Source organism: Mchenga conophoros, linkage group LG8 (genome assembly GCF_057382185.1).
Source record: "Mchenga conophoros isolate Kocher_MC1m ecotype Shallow Benthic linkage group LG8, M_conophoros_male_GT1.1, whole genome shotgun sequence".
Lineage (NCBI taxonomy): Eukaryota > Metazoa > Chordata > Actinopteri > Cichliformes > Cichlidae > Mchenga > Mchenga conophoros.
In genome coordinates, this window is record NC_140533.1 from 3276508 (window position 1) to 3288509 (window position 12002).

The following is a 12002-nucleotide window of genomic DNA, read 5'->3' on the forward strand; positions in this document are numbered from 1 at the left end:
CACTCAGATGCCTCCCGTTATAAGATAACCTTTATTAGTCCCACACGTGGGAAATTTGTTTTGTCATCGAATAGTTACCTTCAATAATCTATCCTGTGTGTTTAAGATTATGTGTTCATGTCCATGGTTACTACTTCTGTTCCCACCACCTTACACAGCTTCTAACCAAACTCAGTCATTGTCTTCTGTTATAACTGGACAGTAACAACTGCCACCAGTCTGTCTTTTTGCAAACATTTAGTATTTGGCGTTTGAATCAGAGAAAATGATAGAAAGTGTTGAGGATAAGAGAGGCACTGACTCTTTGTTGGACCTTACACCTCTGCTTTTTTGCTTATACTGCATGACTGGAAATTAGGTTTCCTCTCCTTGTGTCCTCTCCTTATCAACAGTGAACCATGAAAATATTTTCCACCTAATTTCATGAAATAAAGTTTGACTTTGTGTTTGGAAGACATGCTGGTCAGTGAGCTGCAGGGGAGTTCAATGAAAGACTTTGAACTCCTCTGTGGCTGTCAATCCTGCACATTAGCAGCTCAATCTGTTATTTAAACTTGTAGGGAACATGTCTATAGAAAAGGGAAGTGTAGTGGACAAATTTGCATTCACGAAAGAGAACTGGGGTGGCTACTTCTGCTGACAATCTAATTACGGTATCTGACAGCTTAGTAGAAGAGGAAGATTCATCAAGAGGAAGGTTTCTCTGTTAAACATGCTCCTGATCTGAACCTAATGACACTTCAGATCTCTGCAATACACTTCAGTTCTCTGACATGCAGTGATCAGGCATAAAGTTTATGACCACTGACAATAATAATAAAGTGATTATCTCTTCATATTGGCATCTGGGTTAGTGGGTGGGATACGGGGGGGGTGGGGGTATTTATGCATAGAGAAAAGGCAGGTCTGTTATGTATTTCTTACTGGATACAGGCACCCTAGTCAGGAGTGGAGCACCCGACCTGAGGTCCAAAGGCGATTGGTGTTCCTACATGTATATTGCCCCTCCTCATAAGACTCATACATTTTAGTCATGTATTTAAGCATTTAGGTTTTTGATATCTAGTAGTAAGTAGTTCTCTTGATAACTGTGTGTGTGTGTGTGTGTTTTCACTTAAGCAGGAGATGCTCCGATGTGTATGGAGACACCTGGTTGCTGTCCTGAAGGGAAAATCTCAGACACTCTGCTGTACTTCCAGCCTTTTACATACACTGGGATCTGTCACAGTGAGTATTGTAGGCCATTAGACAAATACATCTAGGTAAAAAAATGCTACCCAAAATGCATTTCATGTTGCGTCTAGATCAAATTAAAAATAGAATAAAATTATATGCAGCTCTGTTCTGTAAGCTTTTGATATATGATCATAGAACAGAACACCTAATCTGTGCTGGCTAACCTCATATCAAATTTCTATGTAAACTTAGGGTATTTTCATACCTGCAGTATTAAGTCCATTTAAATCAAACGCGGGTTAGTTTTCCTGCTTGATGCAGTTCATTTGTGCAGATCTGAACACAGTAACTGCTCTCAGGTGTGGTACCATCCAGTTACCTGACCCGAATCCAAGTAACAATGCATCCACTTAACACACTGTTTACTGCGGGCGGTTTATCCTTCAAGCTCGGGTCCTCTACCAGAGGCCTGGGAGCTTGAGGGTCCTGCGCAGTATCTTAGCTGTTCCCAGGACTGCGCTCTTCTGGACAGAGATCTCCGATGTTGTTCCCGGGATCTGCTGGAGCCACTCGCCTAGCTTGGGAGTGACCGCACCTAGTGCTCCGATTACCACGGGGACCACCGTTACCTTCACCCTCCACATCCTCTCGAGCTCTTCTCTGAGCCCTTGGTATTTCTCCAGCTTCTCGTGTTCCTTCTTCCTGATATTGCTGTCATTCGGAACCGCTACATCGATCACTACGGCCGTCTTCTTCTGTTTGTCTACCACCACTATGTCCGGTTGGTTAGCCACCACCATTTTGTCCGTCTGTATCTGGAAGTCCCACGGGATCTTAGCTCGGTCATTCTCCACCACCCTTGGGGGCATCTCCCATTTTGACCTCGGGACTTCCAGGTTATACTCGGCACAGATGTTCCTGTACACTATGCCGGCCACTTGGTTATGGCGTTCCTTGCCTGCTAGCATCTTGCACCCTGCTGTTATGTGCTGGATTGTCTCTGGGGCATCTTTACACAGCCTGCACCTGGGGTCTTGCCTGGTGTGATAGACCCCAGCCTCTATGGATCTTGTGCTCAGAGCTTGTTCTTGTGCTGCCATGATTAGTGCCTCTGTGCTGTCTTTCAGTCCAGCTTTGTCCAGCCACTGGTAGGATTTCTGGATATCAGCCACCTCCTCTATCTGCCGGTGGTACATACCGTGCAGGGGCCTGTCCTTCCATGATGGTTCCTCGTCTCCCTCCTCTTTCTTGGGTTTCTGCTGCCTGAGGTATTCACTGAGCACTCGGTCAGTTGGGGCCATCTTCCCAATGTATTCTTGGATGTTCGTTGTCTCATCCTGGACTGTGGTGCTGACACTCACCAGTCCCCGGCCCCCTTCCTTCCGCTTAGCGTACAGCCTCAGGGTGCTGGATTTGGGGTGAAACCCTCCATGCATGGTAAGGAGCTTTCTTGTCTTTATGTCAGTGGCTTCTATCTCCTCCTTTGGCCAGCCTATTACCCCAGCATGGTACCTGATCACGGGCAGGGCGTATGTGTTGATGGCCCGGATCTTGTTCTTACCATTCAGCTGACTCCTCAGGACTTCCCTGACCCTCTGCAGGTACTTGGTGGTTGCAGCTTTTCTAGCGGCCTCTTCATGGTTCCCATTCGCCTGTGGGATCCCCAAGTACTTGTAACTGTCCTCTATGTCTGCAATGTTGCCTTCTGGTAGTTCAATCCCCTCAGTTCTGACTACCTTCCCTCTCTTTGTTACCATCAGACTACACTTCTCCAGTCCCAACGACATTCCAATGTCATTGCTGTATAGCCTGGTAGTGTGGATCAGTGAATCGATGTCTCGTTCACTCTTGGCATACAGCTTGATGTCATCCATGTACAGGAGGTGGCTGACAACTGCTCCGTTCCGTAGTCGGTATCCGTAGCCAGTCTTGTTAATGATCTCACTGAGGGGGTTCAGGCCTATGCAGAACAGCAGTGGGGACAGAGCATCTCCTTGGTAGATCCCGCACTTGATGGTGACTTGTGCTATGGGCTTGGAGTTGGCCTCTAGTGTTGTACGCCACATCCCCATTGAGTTCCTGATGAAGGCTCTTAGGGTCCCATTGATCTTGTACAATTCTAGGCATTCCAATATCCAGCTGTGGGGCATTGAGTCAAAGGCCTTCTTGTAATCAATCCAGGCAGTGCACAGGTTGGTCAGTCTGGTCTTGCAGTCTCGGCTGATTGTTCTGTATACCAGTAGCTGGTGTTTTGCGCCTCTGGTATTCTTGCCAATCCCTTTCTGTGTCCCGCTCATGTATTGACCCATGTGCCTGTTCATCTTAGCCGATATGATGCCTGACAGGAGCTTCCATGTAGTACTGAGGCAGGTTATTGGTTGGTAGTTGGAGGGGACCGGTCCCTTCTTGGGGTCCTTGGGGATCAGGACCGTCCGGCCTTCAGTTAGCCATTCCGGGTGTCTCTCGTTAACTAGCAGCTGGTTCATTTGTGCTGCCAGACGCTCGTGGAGTGCAGTCAGCTTCTTCAGCCAGTAGGCGTGAACCATGTCGGGCCCTGGTGCTGTCCAACTCTTCATACTGGAGACCCTTTCTTGGATATCTGCCACTGTGATGGTTACTGGACCCTGTTCAGGGAGGTCGCTGTGGTCAGCCCTCAGATCCTCTAGCCACTGAGCATTGCCGTTATGGGTTACATCCTTCTCCCATATGCTCTTCCAGTATTGCTCCGTCTCCAGCCTTGGTGGTGCTGTTCTCTTATTGTTCCCTTGCCACTGAGAGTACACCTTTGCTGGTTCTGTGGAGAACAGCTGGTTTATTCTCCTGCCTTCTATCTCTCTGGTGTACCTCCTCAAGCGGCTGGCCAAGGCTGTGAGTCTTTGCTTGGCAGTTTCCAAGGCCTCAGGTATGGACAGCTTGCTGTATTTCTTAGGCACCTTCTTTGTCGCACCTTTCTGCAACTCCGTTAGTTGGCTAACCTCCCTCCGTGCTACTTTGATCTTGCCCTCTAGCCTCCTTCTCCATGGAGGTTACTGCCCCTTGTCGCTGTTCAACTTGTAGCCAAGCATCTCACTGATCACTGTTGCCGTATTGTAGATCAGCTTGTTAGTGTCGGTAATCGTGGTTGTAGGTATTGCCCGTAGTGCTGCATTAACATCATCTAGCAGACCTTCTGAGGGTACTTCACGTAATCTTGGTAACCGGCTACGGGGGATCCAGGTTTCAAGCTTGGCCATGATCCTATTTTTCAGGTCAGTTCCTCTCGCACTCAACGATCCTTCTCCTATCGCACTTGGGGCTATGTACCCAATCTCGGGTGGGGGTGATGATATCTCCCCCCTGACTGGCGTCCTGACTCCTCCTTGCCGTAGCATTTGTGTTGTACCTCGTCAATCTCTAGCTGTGAGAGCAGTCCCTTCTTTCGAATGTTGGAACACTGAGCTACTAGTTGTTTCGCCGAAGAAATTGTCTTTCAAACTTTTTCTTCTTTTTCAGTCCTTGTACCATTTTCAGAGGAATATTTTTGTTTGTTTGTTTTTTGCCAATTAACACTGACCTATGAATCATTCAAGCATAAAAAACCACCTAATGCAAGGGATGAACCAGTGTTGTCTCTCTACATAATGAACAGATTCTAAATAATATCTTTTGGATACAATAATTATAGTTATTGCTTCCAAGGATGGCACAACCAGTTATTATTAAGTTAAGACCAATTACTAGGTAGGTTTGGATAGCTTTTTTCCCTTAATAACTTAGGTTATCTTTGCCCAATACATTTAAACTTGGTTGATGATCTGAAACATGTAAGTGTGATGAAATTGCAAAAACCAATACAAAATCATGAATGGGTGAAATACTTTCTCACAGCACTGTTAAAATATTTTCGAGGACGTGGACCTTATGCAATTTCAAATTGTACGTATTTAGGCACATGGGTCCTATACTACAGTGTGTGTGTGTGTGTGTGTGTGTGTGTGTGTGTGTGTGTGTGTGTGTGTAACTCTTCTGTGTGGATATTTGGAACTGTTTTGGAATTCCTAAAGTAGTGACCAAACAATGCTTCCCTGAGCCAGCGCTTTATAGAGGTTAAAAAGCCTAGAACTCTTCTTATCACTGAAAGCTATTTTCTCAGGAAGCTTTTTGTTCTGTAAGTGTGTGTTTATATAATCTGTACTTTTGTTTTGCGTGCAGGTTCTATGTTGTGTGGACAAGCAGGGTATTCTTTCGTGGCCAAATCCCAGTCCAGAGACTGTGCTGTTCTTTAGTGGACGAGTGGAACCATCACACAACAGTCAAGATGACCTCAGAGACAACATGTCTGTTAACTCATACTGCCAAATGGAGATGGATGATGACAGGGAAGAGGTTTGTTTGTTCTCTTAGGCAAAGCTTTTAGCCCCCCAAAATTAATTTTAGAGTTTAATAAAAAAACAACAAAAAACAAGAAAACCTTTTATTGTCTGGTAGGGCCAGGAGGCAGAGGCTCTGCTTTGTCTGCAGAAAGAGCCCCCCCCTCAGCCGGGAGTGGGGCCAGATCCCAGCGAGATGTCGCACGAAACAGCACTCTCATCTGACACTCTCCAGATTCAGCAGCACTGCCAGCCTGTACCCACTTGCACTAAACACCACTCTGGATCGAATGTGAGCTTCAGCCATGACACTGAGGGAGGCGAGGATGCCCAGACACCGGTACAAACTGCAACTGAAATTTCTAATATAGAGCTCTTTTTAAAAAAAAAAAAAAAAAAAAAAAAAAAAAAAAAAAATTAATACATAAAATTTTAAAAACAGATGGTGAAAACGTTAGTAAGTCCCATTAATACTGAAATTTTGGGTTATCTGAGATGTAAATGTTGTATTAAAAATTTTTTTGTCAGTTTGAATTTTCACTGCTGCTGCTATGGCCTACATATTTAAGCTAACCAATAAGAAATAACTTAAAATGACAGGGAACTAACCAGCACAGTACAAATAAAGTGTAGGAACTCAGGAAGTTGGTATGTGGCTTCAGGTTTTTTTCTCTTATCTCAAGGATTTTTCACTGGGCTGTCCTGAAGTGGAGGCTGATGACTTTGTGTGTGACTACCACCTGGAGATGCTGAGCCTGTCACAAGACCAGCAGAACCCTGCCAGCATCCAGTTTGATGACCAATCCTGGCAGTGCCACCTGCCCTCCCTAAAGCCACTGGGCCTGAATATCATGCTAAACCTCTGCAATGCCAGTGTCACCAAGCAGCTCTGTCGCTTCTCTGACCATCTATCAAACCTGGCTCTGCAGGAGAGCCACGGCACGGTGCTGCCAGTATATGTTCCATGGGGGCTCTGTGAGCTTTCCAGACTTATAGGTGAGCATGTCAGAACTGATTCTTATATAAACTAAACAAGTAATGACTTCCCTGAATCTTTTGGTTATATCCAACAGCCTGTGGGTCGCTATTTAACACAATGTATAAGTTACAGGTTACATGCTGATATAAACCTATTTAACAATGTTTATCCTGTGGCACAGAGGATTTTACAGATCCTCTACGCCCAGCCTACTCAAGCAATGGCCTACAGGCCACATGTGGCCAGAAGCAACCTCTGAGTGGCCCTGTCAATGATCCTGCCAGAAATGCAGAGTAAGACGGGAGGAAAAAAATTTCAAACTGAAATTTCTACAGCATAATGTAGATGGTTAAACGCAACACTCCTAATAGCCTAGTAATATTCAGACCGCAGTGCATTGTTGTAAACATATCTCTACAAATGAAACAAGTAGTCTATGATGCGACAGCAACATGCCTTTATCAACCCAACAGGAAAAATGAAAACCACTGATTTAACCCTGCTGTGTCTGACAAGCCAGGGTTTATTTTTTATTTTACCACTAAATCCAAATGTCGAATCTGTGTGTTTAATTTGTAACGAGTGTGTGGTATGATTATGTAGGCTAAATTATTATGTAGGTAAAGTGCAAAGTGCTCCCAGCAGTAATAGAAGCATTAAAAGCACATATTACACGACAGGGGTTAAAAGAGAGATTTTATACAAATAATATATTCTATTATTATATATTCTTTGTTCATTACTCGTAATGAACAAAGAATATATGTTTTACTTTACTTTACCAAATTAAATTACAAAAAATTAGCTTTCTCAAGACGTTATGTTCTCATTCACTGGTATATAATTTTAAATAAATCACTGCATCCGAATCGATTGAGTGCGATATTAAAATCTATCAGAGAACAATTCAGAAGCATTGTTTTCTTCTTTTTGTCTGTTTGTCAGGGTTCACCCCTGGTGCGAGAGAGTTGTTTAAACAGGAGAACCACTTGACCCTCTACCAGCTGCCATCTGGAGAGAAGACCAAGGAGTTCACATCCCACCGCCTTCATTACTTCACCAAACGCCAGCCTCCCATCTCCCATCTCATCTCTCTGTTCGTACGAGACTCTTCATCCAGTGAGTCAGCACACTATTATTGTTTTGGGTTTTATGATGCAGTTTTAATAAAATGTTCAGCACCATCTCTTTATTCCCTGCACATAATCCATGTTCCTGTATATGTTTCTCTCCAATCCTCCCTTTGGCCAAACAGTACCATAATGTTTTGTTGTTTTCTTTCTTGATAATGCTTTTATGCACTGTTAGATAATGTCCAGATGCTGTCACATGGTTCAGCTGACCTTATCCTGGAGGCCTGCACTGACTTCTGGGATGGAACTGATATCTACCCCCTCTCAGGCTCAGACAGGTCTGTCTTTGGCTTTTTGTTTGTGCTTGAAGTCAACATAGTTACACTTTCCAAATGCACACAGTGAATTTGGAAAGTTTTCATTTCATCCTTTGGTTCCTGTGTCACAGAAAGAAGGTCCTGGACTTCTACCAACGTGCCTGTCTATCAGGTTACTGCTCAGCTTTTGCGTATAAACCCATGCAAGTATCTCTGTCTAGCCAGCTGAATGGGAAATGTATGGAACTGGCTCCTGGTCCCTGTCTGTTTTCTGGACTAGAGTTGCCCTCCACGACTCCCATCAAACACAACTCCTGCAGGAACAGCTGGAGCTCAGATGGTATGGACTGTGACACTGATGAAATGGGTGGTTTTGCATTTGAGCAAGACAAAACTGTACAAGAATTAAAGGAAATATGTTGTCACTGCAAAGCTCAATTGCTGTTATCCAAGGTTCAGTAGTTTGACTTGTTTATCAAAGACCATGACTTGGACAGATGCTTTTTACTTACTTGGCAATCACTGCATACAAGTGAGTTAGTAAGTTTTGATTCTACATGTCTTGGAAGTGACTGTAAATTGCAAAATTGTATGGATAAAGAGATTTCTCTGACTTTAGACAGATGTTACATTGTTTAGTTACCCTCTCTTTCCTCTTTCCCGTCGTGCTCACAGAAGGTATAGGTGAGGGTGTGGAGCGTGACGACTGTGTTCAGGCCCTAAGCGGGCAGATCTTTATGGGAATGGTGTCATCCCAGTTCCAGGCAAGGCTAGACACGGTCCGTCTCATTGATGCCCTCGTCACTGCTTGCATCCGCTTTGTTTACTTTTCCATGGAGGATGAGCTCCGCAGCAAGGTGAGTACAGTCAAGCTCTTAATCATTGCAACTAAAAGCTTACTTATTTAGTTTTAACTTATTTATTTAGTATTTCTATTATCTATAAGTATCTATAAGTTTTTGCTCATTTACAGACAAATAGGACAAAGGTGGTAACTTATTTAATTACTGCTAATTACTGTTCTCCGTCATCTAAAAAGATTTGATGAGGGTCTAACAGCAAATGACATTGCGTGTTTCACTTTAGACAGGTGTGCTCTCACACAAGGTCACAGTTTATGACCTGAAGAAAATTTTCAGATTTGTTTGGAAAAACCTACTAAAATACTGGATACTACTATATAGTAGTGTCTATATATAGTCTAGTATACTGCTATAATCTACTATAAATTTGAGACGGCTCCTTTGGATTTGTGCAGGTGTTTGCAGAGAAGATGGGTTTAGAGACAGGCTGGAACTGTCATATCTCTCTGACACCAAACGGAGACGGTCCCTGTGATGGAGCTCCATCAAGCCCCAGTCATGGCTCCCTGCATGAGGATTTGAACCAAGGTACCCGTGTTTCTGACAAGTTTGAGTTAATATTCGTGTTATTAGTAATGGGAACAATTTTAAAGGCTGATTATATATTTAGTCATTAATAGTGTAGCAGCTATCAATTATTTTAGTAATCAAGTAAACTGTTGATTATTCCAACAAGTAATCGAATAGGAAGTATTTCTGTCTTATTTACAATAAATATTCAAAAGGGAAAAAAACATGGCTCTTTCAAAAGTTGGAATAATTGGAAATCTCCAAATATCCACCAAATATTTTGATTTAATTAACTCATTTAAAATCTGTTCTGGAAAATGATTGGGAGTGGGTAGGCTGTCAAGAATGGGCTCAAGATAACAGTTGACTCTACTTCCAAATGCAATGTTGGAATTAGATGAAGGAATAATATCAAAACTCAAAAAAAAAGAGCATCAACATCAGGAGCATAAATAATTAGAAAAGCATTTGGTAGAGTAACCAAAAGTATCTATGATATGGATCAGACTTTGTGGCCTCCACTCTAAAGAGAATATTTGTACAACTGAGGATTGGCACACCTCTAGATTTATAAGTAAATGGAGCCTGAAAAACCTGAGAAACCTAATTTGCTCTCAACCTGTGCTGTTCAGCTGCACTAGCATGCGTTTCTTTGAGGAAGATAATTTCTTCTTCCAAAAATTTAAGGTGTGAAAGGACATGACCCTTCTTAACCACGTGTCCAAGACCTTTTACGTTCCAATTAACCAATGTGAGGTCTCTCATGTCGCTAGAAACAGAATTATTAGGTACTGTCGTAACAGGATACAACAACATAATATCCACCCAGAACGAGGTAATGCAAAAAGCAACTAATATCTAAATGTACAACCACATCTGAAAGAACACAATTACCCAAACTGTCAAACACTTCATGAAGGTAGATCAAGAGCTGTGCACTTCCACTCTGCTCTCTCTTCACCGTGATGCACCAGTAGTGTCTGCATCACTGCAGCTAAAGCACTAGTCTGTCTGTTAATCTCTGCTCCCCTCTTTCCTCACTCGTGAACAAGACCCTGAGATAATTAAACTTCTCTACCTGGGTCAGCAACTCATCCCTGACCCAGAGTGGGTCCTCCACCCTTTTCTGGCTGAGAACCATGAGGTGCTACTTTTAGTTCTCAGTGCTTCACACTCTGCCACATACACACTAAATGTCCCCTCCCTAACTCAGTGGGAGGGAAAAATAGCTGGCAATGCGTGTTTTCCTATGAGGTAAAGCAATTTATGGCAGCCCAGCCGTATCTCTGTTATATCTATAAAACCACTTACAGTCTCCTTTCTCGAAGTATTGGGTTCCTTCTCAGCAAAAAATCAGTTTAGTACTGTATATCAGCGGTCCTCAACCCCCGGGTCTCGGACCGGTACCGGTCCGTGAGTCGTTTGGTACCGGGCCGCGAGAGTTGAGGCTCAGGTGTGAAATGTATAGTTTTCAGGGTTTTTATCGGTTTTCAGCGTTAGTTTGTTATCGTTTTTATCGTTTTTATCGTTAACTCCGTTTTCCTGGGTCTTTTCACGTGTGTTATGAATAAATCTTCTTTTTTTCGGTACCGGTACTAGTTTTATTTTGTTGTATTTATCCGCGACACCTTAAAGGCCGGTCCGTGAAAATATTGTCGGGCATAAACCGGTCCGTGGCGCAAAAAAGGTTGGGGACCGCTGCTGTATACAACATACTGTATGCAATATACTGTGTATCTTAAGAGTGTATGAGTAAATGTACTTCGGTCGTTGCTGTGCTTTTTTTTTTGGAAGTCGAATTTCCCAGAGGAACCCACCCGAGGGATTAATAAAGTCTTGTCTTATCTTATCTTATCTTATCTTATCTTATCTTATCTTATCTTATCTTATCTTATCTTATCTTATCTTATCTTATCTTATCTTATCTTATCTTATCTTATCTTATCTTATCTTATCTTATCTTATCTTATCTTATCTTATCTTATCTTATCTTATCTTATGGTGTTTTTCTTGTTTTTTTCCAGTAATGCTTCTTAATAAGTGTAGAGGAAGCCACACTATATTTTTTCTGTAACACAGATTCTCGGGATGAAGCAGAAGGTCCCCTGCTACCAGAAGAGGAAGCTCACTCTGACCTGGCCAGTTTCCAGCCCACAGATAGCGATGTCCCCAGCTTCCTGGAGGACTGTAACAGGGTAATTTGCTCTTAACCAGTGAAACTACTGTTCTAGCCCACAGAGGCAAAAGCAAAGTCTGCTCAGTCTTGTGTTTTATGTATTGCTTCCATATATTTTGTAAAGGCCAAGTTACCTCGTGGGATCCACCAGGTTCGTCCTCATTTGAAGAACATTGATAATGTGCCTCTTTTGGTGCCACTCTTCACAGACTGTACGCCTGAAAGTAAGTCTTATCTTACATATGGGTACCATATTGTGTACAAGATGTCCAGTACATTACTACTTAGTATTCTGAGTAAAGTTTAACAAAAGTGAACCAACGATCCACATGCCTGTATCACTTCCTTTCAGCCATGTGTGAGATGATCACGATCATGCAGGAAAACAGGGAGGTTACGTGCTGTCTGGGGAGCGCTGGCAATTTCCGCAATAGCCGCCTGTTCCTTCAGAGTGACCTAAGGTATGCTAATAATAAAATATATGAATATGCGCAATCATAACATAGAATCAACTGCCTCTGCAGTAGGTTGTCACAACTCTGTCACTGACTGCAGTTAG

At 43.1% G+C, this 12002-nt stretch overlaps 1 protein-coding gene across 7 annotated transcripts in view; it reads left to right on the top strand.

Moving 5' to 3' along the window:
- tmem94 (transmembrane protein 94) overlaps positions 1-12002 on the top strand; it is a 39722-nt gene that overhangs the window by 14672 nt on the left and 13048 nt on the right. For 4 of the 7 annotated variants that reach the window (XM_085283628.1, XM_085283629.1, XM_085283624.1 and 1 more), the window contains 12 exons: positions 1123-1227; positions 5368-5541; positions 5644-5865; positions 6209-6521; positions 7450-7623; positions 7813-7915; positions 8026-8234; positions 8570-8751; positions 9153-9285; positions 11347-11462; positions 11568-11667; positions 11796-11904. In XM_085283628.1, coding sequence (XP_085139754.1) covers positions 1123-1227; positions 5368-5541; positions 5644-5865; positions 6209-6521; positions 7450-7623; positions 7813-7915; positions 8026-8234; positions 8570-8751; positions 9153-9285; positions 11347-11462; positions 11568-11667; positions 11796-11904 — 1940 coding nt within the window. Of the gene's footprint in view, positions 1-1119; positions 1228-5367; positions 5542-5643; positions 5866-6208; positions 6522-7449; positions 7624-7812; positions 7916-8025; positions 8235-8569; positions 8752-9152; positions 9286-11346; positions 11463-11567; positions 11668-11795; positions 11905-12002 lie in introns of all 7 variants that reach the window. The other 3 variants (XM_085283627.1, XM_085283630.1, XM_085283625.1) reach the window with 1 other exon arrangement.